General features: G+C 48.8%; 1 protein-coding gene across 1 annotated transcript in view; it reads right to left on the bottom strand.

The window, feature by feature from the left end:
- The window catches only part of LOC140385688 (unconventional myosin-X-like), a 706,039-nt gene that overhangs the window by 281,731 nt on the left and 400,486 nt on the right, over positions 1-23,822 (bottom strand). The window contains exons 18-19 of the mRNA XM_072468099.1: positions 8,000-8,111; positions 6,315-6,395 (exon numbers count right to left, since the gene is read on the bottom strand). Coding sequence (XP_072324200.1) covers positions 6,315-6,395; positions 8,000-8,111 — 193 coding nt within the window. The remainder of the gene's footprint in view (positions 1-6,314; positions 6,396-7,999; positions 8,112-23,822) is intronic.

Genomic DNA, 23,822 nt, shown 5'->3' with positions numbered 1-23,822 from the left:
GGGGGATATTAGGGGGATGGGGCGTATTGGGAGGGTGGGGAGTATTTGGGGGAGTATTGGGGGGTTGGGGAGGATTGAGGGGATGGGGAGTATTGGGGGGTGGGGAGTATTGGGGGGTGGGGAGTATTGGGGGGTTGGGGAGTATTGGGGGTATGGGGAGTATTGGGGGGTGGGGAGTATTGGGGGGTTGGGGAGTATTGGGGGGATGGGGAGTATTGGGGGTGGGGAGTATTGGGGGTATGGGGAGTATTGGGGGTGGGGAGTATTGGGGGTTGGGGAGTATTGGGGGGAGTGTTGGGGGGTGGGGAGTATTGGGGGGTGGGGAGTATTGGGGAGGAGTATTGGGGGTTGGGGAGTATTGGGGGATGAGGAGTATTGGGGGGATGGGGAGTATTTGGGGCGTGGGGAGTATTGGGGGAGTATTCAGGGGTTGGGGTGTATTGGGGGGTTGGGGAGTATTGGGGGGGAGTATTGGGGGTTGGGGAGTATTGGGGTGTGGGGAGTATTGGGGATGAGGAGTATTGGGGGATGGGGAGTATTTGGGGGTGGGGAGTATTGTGGGGGGTTCGGGAGTATTGTGGCCTTGTGGAGTATTGGGGGGTGGGGAGTATTAGGGGGTATGGGGAGAATTGGGGGTTGGGGAGTGTTGGGGGTTGGGGAGTATTGGGGGATGGAGAGTCTTGAGGGTGGGGAGTATTGGGGGTGTGGGGAGTATTGGGGGGTGGAGAGTATTGGGGAGTGGGCAGTATTGGGGCTGTTGGTGAGTATTGGGGGGTTGGGAGTATTGGGGGCTGGGGAGCATTGAGGGCGTGGGGAGTATTGGGGGATGGGGAGTCTTGGGAGGCTGGGTTTTATTGGGGGGTGGGGGATATTAGGGGGATGGGGCGTATTGGGAGGGTGGGGAGTATTTGGGGGAGTATTGGGGGGTTGGGGAGGATTGAGGGGATGGGGAGTATTGGGGGGTGGGGAGTATTGGGGGGTGGGGAGTATTGGGGGGTTGGGGAGTATTGGGGGTATGGGGAGTATTGGGGGGTGGGGAGTATTGGGGGGTTGGGGAGTATTGGGGGGATGGGGAGTATTGGGGGTGGGGAGTATTGGGGGTATGGGGAGTATTGGGGGTGGGGAGTATTGGGGGTTGGGGAGTATTGGGGGGAGTGTTGGGGGGTGGGGAGTATTGGGGGGTGGGGAGTATTGGGGAGGAGTATTGGGGGTTGGGGGAGTATTGGGGGATGAGGAGTATTGGGGGGATGGGGAGTATTTGGGGCGTGGGGAGTATTGGGGGAGTATTCAGGGGTTGGGGTGTATTGGGGGGTTGTGGAGTATTGGGGGGGTGTATTGGGGGTTGGGGAGTATTGGGGTGTGGGGAGTATTGGGGGATGAGGAGTATTGGGGGATGGGGAGTATTTGGGGGTGGGGAGTATTGTGGGGGGTTCGGGAGTATTGTGGCCTTGTGGAGTATTGGGGGTGGGGAGTATTAGGGGGTATGGGGAGAATTGGGGGGATGGAGAGTATTGGGCGGTTGGGGAGTATTGGGGGGGTGGGGAGTATTGTGGGGGGTTGGGGTGTATTGCGGGGCTGGGGAGTATTAGGGGTTATGGGGAGTATTGGGGGGATGGGGAGTATTGGGGGTTGGGGAGTATTGCGGGGTTTGGGAGTATTGGGGGTTGGGGAGTATTGGGGGTATGGGGAGCATTGAGGGGATGGGGAGTATAGGGGGGAGTATTGGGGGGTATGGGGAGTATTGGGGGGATGGGGAGTATCGGGGGAGTATTGGGGGGTTGGGGAGTATTGGGGGTTGGGAAGTATGGCGATTATTGGGCTGGGGAATATTGGGGGTAGTATTTGGGGGTTGGGGAGTATTGGGGGGTTGGGGAGTATTGGGGGGATGGGGAGTATTGGGGTTGTCGAGTATTTCGGGGTTGGGGTGTATCGGGGGTTGGGGAGTATTAGGGGGTATGGGGAGTATTGGGGGTGGGGAGTATTGGGGGGTAGTATTTGGGGGTTGTGGAGTATTGGGGGGGTTGTGGAGTATTGGGGGGGTTGGTAAGTATTGGGGGGATGGGGAGTATTGGGGGTTGGGGAGTATTGGGGGTTGGGGAGTATTGGGGGGTTGGGAAGTATTGGGGGTGTTGGGGAGTATTGGGGGGTTGGGGAGTATTGGGGGATGGAGAGTCTTGGGGTTGGGGAGTATTGGGGGTGTGGGGAGTATTGGGGGGGTGGAGAGTATTGGGGAGTGGGCAGTATTGGGGCTGTTGGTGAGTATTGGGGGGGTGGGGAGTATTGGGGGTGGGGAGTATTAGGGGGTATGGGGAGTATTGGGGGATGGGGAGTATGTGGGGAGTATTGGGGGGTTGGGGAGTGTTGGGGTGGTGGGGAGTATTGGGGGTGGGAGTATTGGGGGGTGGGGTGAATTGGGGGGGAGTATTAGGGGGTTGTGGAGTATTGGGGGGTTGGGGAGTAATGGAGGGATGGGGAGTATTGAGGGTTGGGGAGTATTGGGGGTGGGGAGTATTGGGGGGTTGGGAGTATTGGGGGCTGGGGAGTATTGAGGGCATGGGGAGTATTGGGGGATGGGGAGTATTGGGGGGCTGGGTTTTATTGGGGGGTGGGGGATATTAGGGGGATGGGGCGTATTGGGAGGGTGGGGAGTATTTGGGGGAGTATTGGGGGGTTGGCGAGGATTGAGGGGATGGGGAGTATTGGGGGGTGGGGAGTATTGGGGGGTGGGGAGTATTGGGGGGTTGGGGAGTATTGGGGGTATGGGGAGCATTGGGGGGTGGGGAGTATTGGGGGGGTTGGGAAGTATTGGGGGGATGGGGAGTATTGGGGGTGGGGAGTATTGGGGGTATGGGGAGTATTGGGGGTGGGGAGTATTGGGGTTGGGGAGTATTGGGGGAGTGTTGGGGGGTGGGGAGTATTGGGGGGTGGGGAGTATTGGGGAGGAGTATTGGGGGTTGGGGATTATTGGGGGATGAGGAGTATTGGGGGGATGGGGAGTATTTGGGGCGTGGGGAGTATTGGGGGGAGTATTCGGGGGTTGGGGTGTATTGGGGGTTGGGGAGTATTGGGGGGAGTATTGGGGGTTGGGGAGTATTGGGGTGTGGGGAGTATTGGGGGATGAGGAGTATTGGGGGATGGGGAGTATTTGGGGGTGGGGAGTATTGTGGGGGGTTCGGGAGTATTGTGGCCTTGTGGAGTATTGGGGGGTGGGGAGTATTAGGGGGTATGGGGAGAATTGGGGGGATGGAGAGTATTGGGCGGTTGGGGAGTATTGGGGGGGTGGGGAGTATTGTGGGGGGTTGGGGTGTATTGCGGGGTTGGGGAGTATTAGGGGTTATGGGGAGTATTGGGGGGATGGGGAGTATTGGGGGGATGGGGTGTATTAGGGGTGTGTGGAGTATTTGGGGCGTGGGGAGTATTGTGGGGGGTTGGGGAGTATTGTGGGGTTGGGGCGTATTGGGGGGATGGGGAGTATTAGGGGTTATGGGGAGTATTGGGGTGGGGAGTATTGGGGGGTGCGGATTATTGGGGGGTGGGGAGTATTGGGGGGTGGAGAGTATTGTGAGTGGGGAGTATTGGGGGTGGGGAGTATTTGGGGGGAGTATTGGGGGTTGGGGAGTATTGGGGGTGGGGAGTATTGGGGGGAGTTGGGAGTATTGGGGGAGTGGGGAGTATTGGGGGGTGGGGAGTATTGGGGGGTGGGTTGTATTTGGGGGGTGGGGAATATTAGGGGGATGGGGAGGATTGGGGGCTGGGGAGTATTAGGGGGTTAGGGAGTATTGGGGGTTGGGGAGTATTGCGGGGATGGGGAGTATTGGGGGTGGGGAGTATTAGGGGGTTAGGGAGTATTGGGGGTTGGGGAGTATTGCGGGGATGGGGAGTATTGGGGGTGGGGAGTATTAGGGGGTTACGGAGTATTGGGGGTTGGGGAGTATTGCGGGGATGGGGAGTATTGGGGGTGGGGAGTATTAGGGGGTATGGGGAGTATTGGGGGGATGGGGAGTATTGAGGGTGGGGAGTATTAGGGGGTATGGGGAGTATTGCGGGGATGGGGAGTATTGAGGGTGGGGAGTATTAGGGGGTATGGGGAGGATTGGGGGCTGGGGTGTATTGGGGGTTGGGGAGTATTCGGGGGTTAGGGAGTATTGGGGGTTGGGGAGTATTGCGGGGATGGGGAGTATTGGGGGGATGGGGAGTATTGGGGGGGGTCAGGGTTCTGGTGCAAACTCACCCGTGCAGCCCGGTGGAGGTCATAGATCTTCCTCTGGCCGGTGCCAGTCCCCCTGGTGACACTCCCCGAGCTGCCGTCACCGCCACTTCCTCCCGGGCGGCACTAACTGACCTGTGGCTGACCCTCCGAGATCCTCGGGGCAACTGGGCATCCCATCTGACCTCTACCCCGTCCAACAATCTGCCTAGGTCAGCATCCCTGAATCGAGGGGCTGGTTCCTCGGTGACATGGCTGTGGGCGGAGGGGGTTGCTGTACAGGAGCGGTTAAAGCAATGCTCAACATTGTTAACAGGGGGCTAGTGATGGCGGTCCCGACCAATCAGCCGGCGGGACCACCACTTGCGGCGTGAAGCCGTGGGGCCTCGTTAAGTTGACCATTAAAATGTTACCGCGGTGACGGCCTCGCCGGTCCGAGTGCCGGGATGCTAACGGCAATTGCCGCTCGCGACCACACTTAGAAACCTTTTGGTGAAACCCCGCCCAGTGTCAAACTTTAACAAAAAGTACATCATTGTGCAAACAATGGTGGCAGGTCTGAAGATTGGAGAGAATATAGAAAACTGAAAGAATGACTAAAAGGCAACAAGGATGGAGAAAAGCTCGTGAGAGTTTGTGTAGAAATTTAAAACAGAAACAAGTCAACAAAGTGAGCACTGGTCTCATAGAAAGTGAGTCTGGGGAATTGATGGCGAATGAATTGAGGAGGTATTTGTGTCAGTCTTCATTCCAGAGACATCCCAGAAATCCGGTAAATCCGGACGTGGAAGGGAGGGAATCAGGAAAGTTCCAATCACTAGGGAAGCGGCATTGCGGGTCCCCAAGTCCTGATACACATCACACTCCTGAATGAGGTGGCGAATGAGAGAGTTGATGGGTTGGTCTTAATTTTCTAAAGTTCCCTTGATTTCGAGAAGATTCCATTCGATTGGAAAATAGCGAAACAGAAAGCAGGAAACTCCAGGCCGGTCATCGGGAAAATGTTACAAGCTGTTATTAAAGATGTTATAACAGGGCACTTGCGAAAGGTAAGAAGGCTGATCAACATCATTCTGTGAGAGGAAAATAATGTTTCACCAATTTATTAGAGTTTTTTGCAGCAACGTGGGCTGTGGATAAAGTGGGACCGGTGGATATACTGAGATTTTCAGAATGTGTTTGAGAAGGTGTCATATTCCAGGATAGTGTAATAAAGGCTGATGATGCACGGGGTAACATGGACAGAGGATTGGCTGGCTAACAGGAAACAGAGAGTCGGCATCAATGGGTATTGTTCTGGTTGGTAGGATGTGCTCAGAGACCAGTGCTGGTTTGCAATTGTTTCTAATTGATATCAATGACTTGGCCAGCCCAGTCCACTGGAACTAAAGAAGGCAGCTCACTACCATTAATCAAATCAACAACATCCTCTCACGATGAGCTTCCATCTCACCGGCTCTCCGACTGCCTATTTCCAACTCGGTACGACCGCCTGCCTCAGCTCTTCGGCTGCTGAAACCCTCATCCAGACCCTCATTATTTCATAGAATTTCATAGAATTTACAGTGCCGAAGGAGGCCATTCGGCCCATCGAGTCTGCACCGGCTCTTGGAAAGAGCACCCGACCCAAGGTCAACACCTCCACCCTATCCCCATAACCCAGTAACCCCACCCAACACTAAGGGCAATTTTGGACACTAAGGGCAATTTATCATGGCCAATCCACCTAACCTGCACATCTTTGGACTGTGGGAGGAAACCGGAGCACCCGGAGGAAACCCACGGGGAGGACGTGCAGACTCCGCACAGACAGTGACCCAAGCCGGAATCGAACCTGGGACCCTGGAGCTGTGAAGCAATTGTGCTATCCACAAGGCTACCGTGCTGCCCTTAGTTACCTCCAGACCCGTCTATTCCAACGCACCCCTGACATCTCTCCCACATTCTACCCTCCACGGAGGAAGCTCAACACCACCTACACAGGGGCAATTAGCGATAGACACTAACCGCCGGCCTGGTCAGTGACACCCACCTCCCGTGTACAAATAACCCCGAACCCGCTGTAGAACGCCCACTTTGTCCACTCACAGATTAACGTGGATCTCACCTTCTTCTCGTTGGGCTTGATGCAGCGAATGAAGAAAGGGTTGGAGGAACCGAGTGTCGCCATGAGTGAGTGTAGAGAATCCTGGAGGGAACCAAAACACAGCAATGAGGGGAGGGTCACTTTAAACTCCAACACCCCCACCCTCACCCTTCACTCCCTTGGACTCGTCCCCTTACCCCATTCCTCACCCTCTGCCCAGTGCACCCCAATCCCCCTCACAGTAGTGACGTCTTGCTTCAATTGTATGGGGGCTCGGTTAGACCGTGCCTGGAGCACTGTCAGCAGAATTGGTCTCCTTACCTCAGGTCGGAGATTGTTGCAAGAGAGGGAGTGGAACAAAGCTTCAGCAGATTTGTTCTGGGGGTGGTGGGACTGTCCTCTGAAGAGAGGTTGGGGAAACTGGGCCCGTGTCCTCTAGAGTTTCAAAGAATGAGAGGAGATCTCATTGTGACCTACACAACACTCAGTGCGACAGGCAGCGTTGATGCAGGTCAGCGGTTTGCCCTGGCTGGGGAATCTAGAGCCAGGAGCCACAATTTCAACACCAGGGGGAAGCCACTTAGGGGACGGAGTTGAGGAGAAATGTCTTCACACAGAGTGTTGTGAATCACTGGGATTCTCCACCCCAGAGACCTGTGGAAGCTCAGTCACTGAGAATGTTTCAAGCAGAGATTGATAGATTTCTAAGTACCAATGACAGGGTATATGGGGAGGGGGGTGTAACAGGCATTCAAGTGCCTGGTCAGCCATGATCGTATTGAATAGTGGAGCAGGATCGATGGGCTGAATGGCTTACTCCTGTTCCTATGTGCCTCAGTCTCACCCTTATCCACCAACCCCTTAATTACCAACACTCCCACCCTCACCAACTCACCCCTTCACTCCCCCCAAACCAACCCCCGCCCCCCCCCCCCCCCCCCCCCCCCCCCAGTCACTCTCACCCTGGCACCAATCCCCTCCCTGGCTCCGTCCGCCAGCAGGTCACACAGAAGGGGGTGTCAGGAAGGGTGAGGAGGGCAGTCACAGGTCTAGGGAGTGTTGGGTGAACATGGGGTCAACGATGGAGGTGCTATTGTGGTAAATTCAAGGCAAACTCCTGAAAATCTGGTCCTGGTTTGGGGAGGTTGGAGACTCTGTCCCTTTGGCACTACATTGGTGAAATTAGCTCTTGGAAAAGTTCTGAAATGAAAAATGAAATGAAATGAAATGAAAATCGCTTATTGTCACAAGTAGGCTTCAAATGAAGTTACTGTGAAAAGCCCCTAGTTGCCACATTCCGGCGCCTGTTCGGGGAGGCTGTTACGGGAATTGAACCGTGCTGCTGGCCTGCCTTGGTCTGCTTTCAAAGCCAGCGATTTAGCCCTGTGCTAAACAGCCCCTGATTTAATAATTTAAAACCTAATAAATCTCCAACTCCCTCAGTGAGAAAGATGGTCAGGAGGTGGCAGAATGGGTGGTGTCAGAGCATCACCCATCACAGCCTGCGGGTCGGGCCAACTTTCAAGGAGTCACGAGGCGAGGGGTCAGTGGGTTTTGGGCTCGAGGGCTCAGGAGATCAGGTCTCAGTATCAGGGATTGAGTAGTCAGGGGTCAGGGTTCAAAAGGTTAGCAGGTCAGGGTTCAGGAGATCAGGGGTTTAGAGTTTTAGGGGTCAGGGCTCAGGGGCAAATCCAGCGGACACTTACCCGGAACTGGGAGCTGAGGGTTCTTTTGCGTCTCTGTGTGCCCAGCCTGACTGCGTCATCCCCATTATTCCGGCTGTAAACTCGCTCAAACAGATCATAGATAAAATCCAGCCTACAACAGGGCAAGAAATCCCAAACATCAATCACAAAAACATCAGGAACAATTCTCCCTCTCGCGAGGGTACATTCTGCTGGGGATATTCCCCCTGGTACAGGATTGAAATATACCCCAGAAACAACCGCAGAGACATGGCTCAGTGTTCCTCGCTCTGTGGAACTCTGATTGAAATCGGGGATTAACGACGGCCTCGTTTAACACGGGTTACCTGCTGCACTGCATCGGGCAGACAATTAAACCAAAGTAAGGGCCCACATGGGCTGGGTCGTGAAGCACGTTCAAGGCTGAGACAGACAGATTTTGCAGCAGGGAATCGAGGATTATGGGGATGAGGCAGGGAAGTGGGGGTGAGGATTATCACATCACAACAGTCATGATCTCGTTCAATGGTGGAGCAGACTCAATGGGTCGAATGGCCAACTTCTGTTCCTATGTCTCATAGTCACATGGTGCAGACTGAGGGTGCCAAGGGAATCTCCCCCCCCCCCCCACCCCACTCTGAGCCAACCCCGGGGGGCTGGTCTGCAGCTCCTCTTTGCCATAACAAGCAAACATGCGGCTAATGAACACATAGAACAGGACACGACCAATGAGCAGTCAGGACACTCAGGGGTGGTATCTCACTATAAAAGGGATGAGGCCCTCACACCCCGCCTCTTTCCACAGACCAACATCTACAGAGTGAGACAGGGTGCATCCTCAGCTCACACCCCAGCACGTGGCTTAGAGCAAGACTGGTTCAGTTAGACTGAGTTACTACATTGAGATTAGCAGAGAGTCGAACTCATTGAGAACTGTGCTGATAGTTCAATAAAACACATTGAACTCACTTCAAAGTCTCGAGCATCTTTTACTCAAAACTGCATCAAGTGGCAGCTTGTGTTATTCCAAATTACAGAACACAACATGATACCAGGAGTCTGTTCAATCTCGTTAGTTCAACTCCGCAAGATCCGTGACGACCAGCGAATGTATCCCGGCACAATGGAAAAGATTCCGGCTCCTCACCAGCTCAGGACCTCCAGCAATCTCAGTGCCAACTGGTGGACATTCAAGCAGAAATTTCAGCTTTACGTCGAAGCATCAGACCTCAATGGTGTGTCTGATGCACGGACGATCGCTCTTCTCCTCACCACAGCGGGTGATCACGCCGTGAAAATATTCAACTCCTTTCACTTCGCCGAAGACCAGGACAAGACAAAGTTTCAGACCATCCTGGACAAGTTTGACAGCCGCTGTGAGGTGGATACCAACAAAATCTTCGAGTGCTACATATTCAAGCAGTGATTGCAAGGTGAAGACGAATCCTTCAACTCATATTTAACTATGATGTGGAGATGCCGGCGTTGGACTGGGGTGAGCACAGTACGAAGTCTTACAACACCAGGTTAAAGTCCAACAGGTTTGTTTCGATGTCACTAGCTTTCGGAGCGCTGCTCCTTCCTCAGGTGAATGAAGAGGTATGTTCCAGAAACATATATATAGACAAATTCAGAGATGCCAGACAATGCTAGGAATGCGAGCATTAGCAGGTGATTAAATCTTTACAGATCCAGAGATGGGGTAACCCCAGGTGAAAGAGGTGTGAATTGTCTCAAGCCAGTTGCGGAACACCGCCAAACAGATGAGACAACAATACTATGCCACCTATATGCACACCAAGAACAGAAACCTTGAGAAACTCGGCATCACCACCGGCAGCAACCAAGCCACCCCCGGTGTCACAGTAGAAAACAATACAGGGAAATCCATTGTCAACTTGTCGGACTCCACCCTTCAACTAGACGAAATCAAAGTCCTCAGCAGAGGGCTCAATTTCTGCACCACCACCAAAATGGACCCCATCAGTCTTGCGGCAGACACGGAGGAATTCATCAGGCGAATGAGGCTCTGGGAATTCTTCCACAGACCCCAAGAGGCCAACAGCAAACCCCAGCAGACTATCAATGAACCGGAACAGCAGACCGAGAGATCTGCGGTGCGGCAACCGAAGGGGAAAGAGTCGAATTGGACCCCTCCGGAAGGCCGCTGCCTTAGACTCGACATGTATGCTCAAGCCATCAGGAGTCGCGTCAATGCCAGATTCATCAGTCGCATTCACAAGACAGCCCCGAACGTCACCCAAGCACAACGCAACGCCATCCGCGCTCTCAAGACCAACCACAGCATCGTCAACAAACCAGCAGACAAAGGGGGGGCCACTGTCGTACTGAACAGAATGGACTACTGCAAAGAAGTATACCGACAACTGAACAACCAAGAACACTACAGACAGTTACCCGCAGATCCGACCAAGGAACACATCCGCCAACTTAACAGACTGATCAAGACCTTGGATCCAGATCTTCAGAGCACCCTACGTGCTCTCATCCCACGTACTCCCCGCATTGGAGATCTCTACTGCCTCCCGAAAATACATAAGGCCAACACACCAGGCCGTCCTATCATTTCAGGCAATGGGACCCTGTGTGAGAACCTCTCTGGCTACATCGAGGGCATCTTGAAACCCATCGTACAAGGTACACCCAGCTTCTGTCGCGACACGACGGACTTCCTACAGAAACTCAGCACCCATGGACCAGTTGAACCAGGAACATTCCTCGTCACAATGGACGTCTCGGCACTCTATACCAGCATCCCCCATGACGACGGCATTGCTGCAACAGCCTCAGTACTCAACACCGACAACTGCCAATCTCCAGACGCAATTCTGCAACTCATCCGCTTCATTCTTGATCACAACGTCTTCACCTTCGACAACAAGTTCTTCATCCAAACGCACGGAACAGCCATGGGGACCAAATTCGCACCCCAATACGCCAACATCTTCATGCACAAGTTTGAACAGGACCTACTCACCGCACAGGACCTTCAACCGACGTTATACACCAGATACATCAATGACATTTTTTTCCTTTGGACCCACGGTGAAGAATCACAGAAACGACTACACGATGACATTAATAAGTTCCATCCAACCATCAGACTCACCATGGACTACTCTCCAAAATCAGTTACATTCTTGGACACACTCGTCTCCATCAAGGATGGTCACCTCAGCACTTCGCTTTACCGCAAACCCACGGATAACCTCATGATGCTCCACTTCTCCAGCTTCCACCCTAAACACATTAAAGAAGCCATCCCCTATGGACAAGCGCTCCGTATACACAGGATCTGCTCAGACGAGGGGGAGCGTAACAGACATCTACAGACGCTGAAAGATGCCCTCGTACGAATGGGATATGGCGCTCGACTCATCGATCGACAGTTCCAACGCGCCACAGCAAAAAACCGCACCGACCTCCTCAGAAGACAAACATGGGACACAACCGACAGAATACCCTTCGTCGTCCAGTACTTCCCCGGAGCGGAGAAACTACGTCATCTTCTTCACAGCCTTCAACACATCATTGATGACGATGAACATCTTGCCAAGGTCATCCCCACACCCCCACTACTTGCCTTCAAACAACCGCGCAACCTCAAACGAACCATTGTTTGCAGCAAACTACCCAGTCTTCAGAACAGTGACCACGACACCACACAACCCTGTCATGGCAATCTCTGCAAGACGTGCCAGATCATCGACATGGATACCACTATTACACGTGAGAACACCACCCACCAGGCACGCGGTACATACTCGTGCGACTCGGCCAACGTTGTCTACCTCATACGCTGCAGGAAAGGGTGTCCCGAAGCGTGGTACGTTGGCGAGACCATGCAGACGCTGCGACAACGAATGAATGGACATCGTCCGACAATCACCAGGCAGGAATGTTCCCTTCCAGTCGGAGAACACTTCAGCAGTCAAGGGCATTCAGCCTCTGTTCTCCGGGTAAGCGTTCTCCAAGGCGGCCTTCAGGACGCGCGACAACGCAGAATTGCCGAGCAGAAACTTATAGCCAAGTTCCGCACACATGAGTGCGGCGTCAACCGGGATTGGGATTCATGTCGCATTACATTCATCCCCCACCATCTGGCCTGCGAAATCCTACCAACTGTCCTGGCTTGGTACAATTCACACCTCTTTAACCTGGGGTTACCCCATCTCTGGATCTGTAAAGATTTAATCACCTGCTAATGCTCGCATTCCAAGCATTGTCTGGCATCTTTGAATCTGTCTATATATATGTTTCTGGAACCCACCTCTTCATTCACCTGAGGAAGGAGCAGCGCTCTGAAAGCTAGTGATTCGAAACAAACCTGTCGGACTTTAACCTGGTGTTGTAAAACTTCTTACCATATTTAACTAACCTTAGACTGCGAGCGCAATCCTGCAACTTCGGTGATGTCACTGACTCCATGGTCAGAGACCAAATCGGTTTTGGAGTTCACTCTGATCCTCTGAGAGAGCAGTTACTGAAGATTAAGCATATGACCCTGCCAGTGGCGATTGAAACATGCACAGTGCATGAGCACGCTAAAAATCGCTATGCCCAGTGCAAAACGGCAGAAAATGATAAACTAGCCTCCCACGAGGCGGCGAGTCTGCAGATCATCTCCCGGATGCAGCGCCTCAACATTGACGAAAACGGCCATTTTGCGCGCTCTTCCCGGGGCCCGACGCATGCGCGATGCGAACGGGATAACGAAGCAGCCGAAACCCGCACTGCGCAGGTGCAGACATCTGAGAACCACACTGCGCATGTGCAACGACGCACGGAGCGTCAGGACGCTGACATCATGACGTGTTCGAACTGTGGCACCGTCCATTTAAAGAAACACTGCCCTGCAAGAGGCAGACGCTGTTTAAACCGCGGGAAGCCAGGCCACTATGCAGCCCTGTGCAGATCTGCACCGCCAGTCAGGAGCCAGCGCTCCCAATTCCGACGACGGCGCATCCGGAGTGTGCAACAACGCCTACAGGATTCTGATCCCGGCAGGGCAACGGATCCAGATGCTGAATGCCTGGACAACGCCTACCATGTGGGCATTATTACAACGTGTGAATATGCCACTCCAGACTCATCGCAAGTCCAGTCGATCCTAGCTGTGGATTCCGAGGACGAATGGCTAACAGTGATGAAGGTTGTCATGAGCCAGGGTTTAGAGAACCCCAAAGTGTATCATGGAGTTCCCCTGACCCACAACTTTTACTAGATTGTGGTCTGGGGAGCACACGGCCCACTCTACAGGTGTGGTGCAACAGAGATGGAAAAGTATTTTTTAAAGCAATACCATGTTTATTCTATGAACTCAAGTTAACCTTTTTAAAACATACAGTGAACATTTTAGCAACCATTAATTCAAAGATAACCCCCAAAGAATACAACACAAAGTAATCCTTTAAGCTTTCCTTTTAACATCCGTTCGACTTAAAAACACCTTTTAACAGAAGCACATCAGGTTTACATTCACTACTGAGGAACATTTATAATTCTGAATTCACCAAATGATCAAGAGATAGTCTTTTGATGGCAGAGAGATCAACAGTGCACCTGCTCTGTCTGGCTTCAGCTCCAACACTGAAAACAAAACTAAAACACACCCTGCAGCCTGCTCAAAAACGAAAGTAAAAAGCTGACAGACAGCCCAGCTCCACCCACTCTCTGTCATCACTGCAATAGTAAACACCCATTTCTTAAAGGTACTCTCTCTACTGTCATGTGAGAGTACCTTTAAGAAATGGATGTTTAAGCAATGTACCTTTAAGAAATGGAGCTGATCATACTACTGAAGTGATGTCAGAGGGTGGGGGGGGGAGCTGAGCTCACTTCTGCTTTCGGTTTCAGTTTGAGGAGAAAGCTGGGAGTGTCTGTGTGTTTTGCTGTGAGCTGCAGAAAGAAAACACAGAGCTGGTCTGTTGATGTCTGAAATCCAAAGACTATAAATATATTGAATGTAACCGCATGTCTGTTTTTGAAGGTTGAAGTCTTTTGGATGTTTAAAGGAACAGTTTGAAGGATCATTTAGTGTTGTAGTCTTTTGGGGTTATCTTTGAAGTAATGGGTGTTAAGATATTCAATGTTTGTTTTTAAAGGATAAATTGAGTTCATAGAATAAACATTGTTTTGTTTTAAAAACCACTTGTCCATTTCTGCTGTATCACACCTGGAGAGTACGTCGTGTGCTTCCCACACTACAATCTATTAAAAGTTGTGGGCCGGTTGAACTCCATGATACACTTTGGGGTTCTCTAAACCCGGACCCATAACAATTGGGGGCTCGAGCGGGATAAAAGTCTATCTATTGGATTGGCTTAGTGAACTTAAAGACAGTGAGGGGTGAGCATATTGTGGTTGCTTTTCAGGTGTGGTATTTAAGTTTAAGTGGGGAGTGTGTGGTGGACAATGGCTCTTTCAGAGGCTCTGAAGTTTTTGGGGGTGGAGACGGTCACACGCAGTACCTTATGGACAGAGACTAAAAACAGACTGTTAGATTTGGCAAAAACATTGCAGTTAATATTACCTGACAAAATGCAAAAAGGTGAAGTAATTATGGCGGTGGTTAAGCAGTTAAAGTTGCCGGAGATAGAGTTTGATTCACTGGAAATGGCAAAAATTCAGTTGCAAATTAAACAAATGGAACATGAGAAAGAATTAAAGCAGCCTGAATACGAAAGAGAGAGAGCGGAAAAAGAAAGAGGGAGAGTGGAAAAAGAAAGAGAGAGAGATGAAAAGGAGAGAGAGGAAAGAGGAAAAGAAAGAATAGCCCTAGCAGAACAAAAAAATAAGAAAGTGAGATAGAGATCAGGGAAAAAGATAAAAAGAGAGGGAGCTTGAACTTCAGAAAATGGCCATGAAACATGACAATCAGTTGAAATTGGCAGACGTAAAGGGAAACGTACAGTTGGATGATAGTGATGAGGATAGTGAGAAAGAGCATCATAGTCAAAGTCTTGGTGGGAATTTATTTAAATATGTCCAAGCATTGCCAAGGTTTGACGAGAAGGAGGTAGAAGCCTTCTTCATTTCATTTGAGAAGGTAGCTAAACAAATGAAATGGCCACAGGACATGTGGGTGTTACTGATTCAAACAAAGCTGGTAGGTAGAGCTAGTGAAGTGTTTACATCACTACCGGAGGAGGTATCTGGAGCGTATGAGGAGGTGAAAAAAATCCATCTTAGGTGCATATGAGCTAGTGCCTGAAGCTTACAGACAAAGGATTAGAAAGTCAAGGAAAGAATTTGGTCAAACATACATGGAGTTTGAAAGGCTCAAACAGAGTAATTTTGATAGGTGGATAAGGGCTTTGAAAATAGACCAAACGTATGAAGCTCTCAGAGAAATTATACTTTTGGAGGAGTTTAAAAATTCAATTCCTGATGTAGTGAGAACTCATGTGGAAGAACAGAGGGTTAAAATTGCGAGGTTAGCAGCAGAAATGGCAGATGATTATGAATTATTTCATAAATCAAAGCTTGGTTTCCGACATCAGTTTCAGCCGGTGAGGGATAGAAACTGGGGACATGAGAAATACTCAAGTGGTAAAGGTAAATGTGATCTGATGGGAGATAATAAGGAGAGTGTACCTCAGATTAAAAAAGAAATCCAGGAGGGTGGAAAAGAAATGAAAAGTTTCAAATGTTTTCACTGTAATAAACTAGGCCATGTAAAGTCACAGTGTTGGTGGTTGAAGAAAAGCACTGGGAAAGCTGATGCGGTAAAACAGGATAAGACAGTGGGGTTTGTGAGAGTGGTAAAGGAAAGCCCAAGTGAAGTGAAGGAGGTGGAAAAGGTTGTACAGCCTGATCAAGAGGTGATTGATAAGAAGGTGCCAGATCTCTTTAAAGAATTTACTTGTGTGAGTAAAGTTTACTCATGTGTATGAGGATTATCATAGAATTTACAGTGCAGAAGGAGGCCATTCGGCCCATCGAGTCTGCACCGTCTCTTGGAAAGAGCACCCGGCCCAAGGTCAACACCTCCACCCTATTCCCATAACCCAGTAACCCCACCCAACACTAAGGGCAATTTTGGACACTATGGGCAATTTATCATGGCCAATCCACCTAACCCGCACATCTTTGGACTGTGGGAGGAAACCGGAGCACCCGGAGGAAACCCACGCACACACGGGGAGGATGTGCAGACTCCGCACAGACAGTGACCCAAGTCGGAATTGAACCTGGGACCCTGGAGCTGTGAAGCAATTGTGCTATCCACAATGCTACCGTGCTGCCCAGGCAAAGAAGTCACAATTTTAAGAGATATGGGAGCGAGTCAATCTTTAATGGTAAGGGATGAGGAATTATGTAGTTGGGGAAGAATGTTGCCAGAAAAAGTGGTAATATGTGGAATTCAGGGTGAGAGGAGTAGTGTTCCATTATATAAGGTAAGGTTGGAAAGTCCAGTGAAGAGTGGTGAAATGGTAGTAGGAGTAATAGAGAAACTATCTTGTCCAGGAATACAGTTTATCTTGGGTAATGATATAGCTGGATCGCAGGTGGGAGTGATGCCTACTGAGGTTAATAAGCCAGTGGAAAATCAGACAACTGAAGTGTTGACGGACGAATATCCTGGGATTTTTCCGGATTGTGTAGTAACAAGGTCGCAAAGTCACAGGTTAAGACAAGAGGAGAAATCAAAGAGTGAAGATGAAGTTGAAGTGCAATTATCAGAAACGATTTTTGATCAGATGGTTGAAGAAGAACAAGAACAGGTGGAGGATGAGGCGGCTATTTTTAGTTCAGGAAAATTGGCGGAGTTACAACAGAAAGATGTGGAAATAAAACGGATATATCAGAAAGCATATACGGAAGAGGAATCTGAGTGTATACCAGAGTGTTATTACCGTAAAAGTGATGTCTTGATGAGAAAATGGAGCCCTGTACATATGAAATGAAAATGAAATGAAAATCGCTTATTGTCACAAGTAAGCTTCAAATGAAGTTACTGTGAAAAGCCCCTAGTCGCCACATTCCGGCGCCTGTTCGGGGAGGCTGGTACGGGAATTGAACCCGTGCTGCTGGCCTGCCTTGGTCTGCTTTAAAAACCAGCGATTTAGCCCAGTGTGCTAAACCAGCCCAGTGTGCTAAATGCAAGCGGATGAAAAGCGGGCAGAATTTCATCAAGTAGTATTGCCGGTAGGGTATAGAAAGGAGGTGTTGCGAGTTGCACATGAGGTACCAGTGGGAGGTCATTTGGGGAGAAGGAAAACTCGAGCTAAAATCCAGAAACATTTTTATTGGCCTGGACTACATAAAGATGTAGTTAAATTTTGTCAATCATGTCACACATGTCAAGTGATAGGGAAACCTCAAGCAGTGACAAAACCAGCGCCCTTAATACCCATTCCAGCATTTGAGGAACCTTTTACGAGTGTCCTAATTGATTGTGTAGGACCGCTTCCTAAAACAAAAAGTGGGAATCAATATCTTTTGACGATAATGGATGTGTCTACTAGGTTTCCAGAGGCCATTCCAGTACGTAATATTACAGCTCAAAGGATTGTGGAGCAGTTACTTCAATTCTTTACTGGATTAAGGACTACCCACAGACATTCAATCGGATCAAGGATCAAATTTTACCTCAAAGTTATTCAAAGAAGTTATGGATAGGTTAGGAATAAAACAATTTAAATCAACTGCGTACCACCCAGAATCGCAGAGAGCGTTAGAAAGGTGGCATCCGACATTAAAGACAATGTTGAGGGCGTATTGTCAAGATTATCCAGAGGATTGGAATAAAGGAATTCCATTCGTATTGTTTGCAATTAGGGATGCACCTAGTGAGTGAGTCAACCAAATTTAGTCCTTTTGAACTAATTTTTGGTCATGAGGTAAGAGGACCACTTAAATTGATTAAAGAAAAATTGGTGGGTGAGAAATCGGAAATTACATTATTGGATTACGTGTCAAATTTTAGGGAACGATTAAATAGAGCAGGTGAATTGGCGAGACAACATTTTAAAGTTGCACAAAATGTGATGAAACGGGTAGCGGATAAGAAATCCAAAGTTCGTAGTTTTGCCAGTGGGGATAAAGTTTTAGTGTTGTTACCAGTGGTAGGGGAGCCTTTAAAAGCTCGGTTTTGTGGACCGTATCAGATTGAAAGGAAATTAAGTGAGGTGAATTATGTGATAAAAACACCAGATAGAAGGAAGACTCACCGAGTGTGTCATGTGAATATGCTTAAAAGGTACTTTGAAAGGGAAAGAGAGAAAAAGGAGGAGGTTTTAATGATTCCAACTCAAAGTGACGAACCAAATCCAGATGACTGTGAATTTGACATACCTCAAATTAAATTGGAAAATGAGGATGTTCTTAAAAATTGGGATAGATTGTTAAGTTACCTTCCAGAGGAAAAACAAACTGACCTGAAAGAGTTATTGATATCACATGGGCAAGTTTGTGGAGATAAATTGGGAAGTACTAAAATGGCTATACATGATGTAGATGTGGGAAATGCTGTTCCAATCAAACAACATCCATATAGACTTAATCCTTTAAAATTGGCACAGGTTAACAAAGAGATTGAAAGTATGCTTAAAAATGGCATAATTGAAGTGGGTTGCAGCCAATGGAGCTCACCCATAGTGATGGTACCAAAACCAGACGGTACCCAACGGTTGTGTGTGGATTATAGAAAGGTGATTGCAGCTACAAGAACGGACTCTTATCCTATCCCACGTTTGGAGGATTGCATTGAGAAAGTGGGACAATCCGCTTTTATTTCCAAACTGTATTCACTTAAAGATTACTGGCAGTACCTTTATCCGAAAGGGCGAAGGAGATTTCAGCTTTTGTGACTCCAGATGGTATAGACCAATTCAAAGTTATGCCATTTGGCATGAAAAACGCCCCAGCAACATTTCAACGGTTAACTAACAAAGTTGTTTCAGGATTGCCCAATTGTGCGGTATACATCGACAATCTGGTAGTTTTCAGCCAGACATGGACAGAGAACATTACAGCGCAGTACAGGCCCTTCGGCCCGCGATGTTGTGCCGACCTGTGAAACCAATCTAAAGCCCATCTACACTATTCCCTTATCGTCCATATGTCTATCCAATGACCATTTGAATGCCCTTAGTGTTGGCGAGTCCACTACTGTTGCAGGCAGGGCATTCCACACCCTTACTACTCTCTGAGTAAAGAACCTACCTCTGACGTCTGTCTTATATCTATCTCCCCTCAATTTAAAGCTATGTCCCCTCGTGCTAGACATCACCATCCGAGGAAAAAGGCTCTCACTGTCATTGAGGGCATTTAAAAGTTTATTGGATAAGCATATGGATGATAATGGCATAGTATAGGTTAGATGGCTTTTGTTTCGGTGCAACATCATGGGCCGAAGGGCCTGTACTGCGCTGTATCGTTCTATGTTCTATGTTCACCCTATCCAATCCTCTGATCATCTTGTATGCCTCAATTAAGTCACCTCTTAACCTTCTTCTGTCTAACGAAAACAGCCTCAAGTCCCTCAGCCTTTCCTCATAAGATCTTCCCTCCATACCAGGCAACATTCTGGTAAATCTCCTCTGCACCCTTTCCAATGCTTCCACATCCTTCCTATAATGCGGCGACCAGAATTGCACGCAATACTCCAAATGAGGCCGCACCAGAGTTTTGTACAGCTGCAACATGACCTCATGGTTCCGAAACTCAATCCCTCTACCAATAAAAGCTAACACACCGTACGCCTTCTTAACAACCCTCTCAACCTGGGTGGCAACTTTCATTGATCTATGTACACATACACCGAGATCTCTCTGCTCATCCACACTGCCAAGAATCTTACCATTAGCCCAGTACTCTGTCTTCCTGTTATTCCTTCCAAAATGAATCACCTCACACTTTTCTGCATTAAACTCCATTTGCCACCTCTCAGCCCAGCGCTGCAGCTTATCTATGTCCCTCTGTAACTTGTAACATCCTTCCGCAACTCCACCGACTTTAGTGTCATCTGCAAATTTACTCACCCATCCTTCTAAACCCTCCTCCAGGTCATTTATAAAAATGACAAACAGCAGTGGCCCCAAAACAGATCCTTGTGGTACACCACTAGTAACTGGACTCCAGTCTGAACATTTCCCATCAACCACCACCCTTTGTCTTCTTCCAGCTTGCCAATTTCTGATCCAAACTGCTAAATCACCCTGAATCCCATGCCTCCGTATTTTCTGCAGTAGCCTACCGTGGGGAACTTTATCAAACGCTTTACTGAAATCCATATACACCACATCAACTGCTTTACCCTCATCCACCTGTTTGGTCACCTTCTCAAGAACTCAATAAGGTTTGTGAGGCACGACCTACCCTTCACAAAACCGTGTTGACTATCTCTAATCAAATTATTCCTTTCCAGATGATTATACATCCTATCTCTTATAAACCTTTCCAAGATTTTGCCCACAACAGAAGTAAGGCTCACTGGTCTATAGTTACCGGGGTTGTCTCTACTCCCCTTCTTGAACAAGGGACATTTGCTATCCTCCAGTCTTCTGGCATTATTCCTGTAGACAAAGATGACTTAAAGATCAAAGCCAAAGGCTCAGCAATCTCTTCCCTAGCTTCCCAGAGAATCCTAGGAAAATCCCATCCGGCCCAGGGGACTCACCTATTTTCACACTTTCCAGAATTGCTAGCACCTCCTTCTTACGAACCTCAAGCCCTTCTAGTCTAGTAGCCTGAATCTCAGTATTCTCCTCGACAACATTGTCTTTTTCCTGTGTGAATACTGACAAAAAATATTCATTTAGCACCTCTCCTACCTCCTCGGACTCCAAGCACAAGTTCCCACTACTGTCCTTGACTGGCCCTACTCTTACCCGAGTCATTCATTTATTCCTGACATATCTATAGAAAGCTTTAGGGTTATCCTTGATCCTACCTGCCAAAGACTTCTCATGTCCCCTCCTGGCTCTTCTCAGCTCTCTCTTTAGGTCCTTCCTAGCTAACTTGTAACTCTCGAGCGCCCTTACTGAACCTTCATGTCTCATCTTTACATAAGTCTCCTTCTTCCTCTTGACAAGTGTTTCGACTGCCTTAGTAAACCACAGTTCCCTTGCTCGACCACTTCCTCCCTGCCTGACAGTTACATACTTATCAAGGACACGCAGTAGCTGTTCCTTGAACAAGCTCCACATTTCCATTGTTCCCATCCCCTGTAGTTTTCCTCTCCATCCGATGCATCCTAAGTCTTGCCTCATCGCATCATAATTGCCTTTCCCCCAGATATAACTCTTGCCCTGCGGTATATTCATAGAATTTACAGTGCAGAAGGAGGCCATTCGGCCCATCGAGTCTGCACCTGCTCTTTGAAAGAGCACCCTACCCAAGCCCACATCTCCACCCTATCCCCGTAACCCAGTAACCCCACCCAACACTAAGGGCAATTTTGAACACTAAGGGCAATTGATCATGGACAATCTACCTAACCTGCACATCTTTGGACATGTGGGGGGAAACCGGAGCACCCGGAGGAAACCCACGCAGACACGGGGAGGATGTGCAGACTCCACACAGACAGTGACCCAAGCCGGAATCGAACCTGGGACCCTGGAGCTGTGAAGCAATTGTGCTAAACACCATGCTACCATGCTGCCCTGAATATACCTATCTCTTTCCATCACTAAAGTAAACGTAATGGAATTGTGGTCACTATCATCAAAGTGCTCACCTACCTCCAAATCTAACACCTGTCCTGGTTCATTACCCAGTACCAAATCCAATATGGCCTCGCCTCTCGTTAGCAAATCTACATACTGTGTCAGGAAACCCTCCTGCACACAATGGACAAAAACAGACCCATCTAAAGTACTCGAACGATAGCGTTTCCAGTCAATATTTGGAAAGTTAAAGTCCCCCATAACAACCACCCTGTTGCTTTCGCTCCTATCCAGAAGCATCTTTGCAATCCTTTCCTCTACATCTCTGGAACTTTTCGGAGGCCTATAGAAAACCCCTAACATGGAAGGAACATTTAAAACATCTTATGGAGTTCTTCGATCGACTTCAGGAGGCGGGTTTGGTGATAAACCTATCCAAAAGTGAATTTGGGAAAGCACAAATCACTTTCCTTGCGGAGTTTCCGATGCCCTCAAGACGAAGGGAAATAATGCGATTTCTTAGCATGAGTGGATTTGATCGAACATTTGTGCAAGAGTTTTGTAGCGTGGTCGCTCCACTGATGGACTTGCTGAAGAAATGTATTAAAAAATGTCAATGGACAGCGGAGTTTCAACAGGCATTTGACTGCCTGAAAGCTGTGGTAACCGATACTCCAGTTTTGGAGAATTGCAAGGGGCTCTGTGATCAGGTTGAACTGGGGTATCTAACTTTAAAGAGAAATGCCGAGGAGTAGAGGAATGGATGGATCGTGCAGAGACTTTCTTGTTCAAAGAGACTGTCAATCGAGAAGGATTTCGGTTGGAGGAAGAAGAACGGGGAAAATGGACGAAATTATTATCCCTGTTTGCGTGTGTTGTTTTGTTTTGAACCGGTAAAGTGTTTTTACTGTGTGCATTTCTTAATTCATGGTGCAAGGGTAAAAATGAAACCACCTTGAAGTTGATGGTTTATTTTTTTTTCTTGGGGGGAGGTGTCATGTGAGAGTACCTTTAAGAAATGGATGTTTAAGCAATGTACCTTTAAGAAATGGAGCTGATCATATTACTGAAGTGATGCCAGAGGGTGGGGGGAGCTGAGCTCACTTCTGCTTTTGGTTTCAGTTTGAGGAGGCAGCTGGGAGTGTCTGTGTGTTTTGCTGTGAGATGCAGGAAGAAACAGAGCTGGTCTGTTGATGTCTGCAATCCAAAGACTATAAATATATTGAATGTAACCGCATGTCTGTTTTTGAAGGTTGAAGTCTTTTGGATGTTTAAAGGAACAGTGTGAAGGATTATTTAGTGTTGTAGCCTTTTGGGGTCATCTTTGAAGTAATGGGTGTTAAGATATTCAATGTTTGTTTTAAAAAGGTTTGGATTGGATTGGATTGGATTGGATTTGTTTATTGTCACGTGTACCGAGGTACAGTGAAAAGTATTTTTCTGCGAGCAGCTCAACAGATCATTAAGTACATGAGAGAAAAGGGAATAAAAGAAAATACATAATAGGGCAACACAACATATACAATATAACTACATAAGCACTGGCATCGGGTGAAGCAGACAGGGTGTAGTGTTAATGAGGTCAGTCCATAAGAGGGTCATTTAGGAGTCTGGTGACAGTGGGGAAGAAGCTGTTTTTGAGTCTGTTCGTGCGTGTTCTCAGACTTCTGTATCTCCTGCCCGATGGAAGAAGTTGGAAGAGTGAGTAAGCCAGGTGGGAGGGATCTTTGATTATACTGCCCGCTTTCCCCAGGCAGCGGGAGGTGTAGATGGAGTCAATGGATGGGAGGCAGGTTCGTGTGATGGACTGGGCGGTGTTCACGACTCTCTGAAGTTTCTTGCGGTCCTGGGCCGAGCAGTTGCCATACCAGGCTGTGATGCAGCCTGATAGGATGCTTTCTATGGTGCATCTGTAAAAATTGGTAAGGGTTAATGTGGACATGCCGAATTTCCTTAGTTTCCTGAGGACGTATAGGTGCTGTTGTGCTTTCTTGGTCATAGCGTCGACGTGGGTGGACCAGGACAGATTTTTGGAGATGTGCACCCCTAGGAATTTGAAACTGTTAACCATCTCCACCTCGGCCCCGTTGATGCTGATAGGGGTGTGTACAGTACTTTGCTTCCTGAAGTCAATGACCAGCTCTTTAGTTTTGCTGGCATTGAGGGAGAGATTGTTGTCGCTACACCACTCCACTAGGTTCTCTATC

Source organism: Scyliorhinus torazame, chromosome 2 (assembly GCF_047496885.1).
Source record: "Scyliorhinus torazame isolate Kashiwa2021f chromosome 2, sScyTor2.1, whole genome shotgun sequence".
Taxonomy (NCBI): Eukaryota; Metazoa; Chordata; class Chondrichthyes; order Carcharhiniformes; family Scyliorhinidae; genus Scyliorhinus; species Scyliorhinus torazame.
This window is presented reverse-complemented; position numbering and strand designations above follow the sequence as displayed.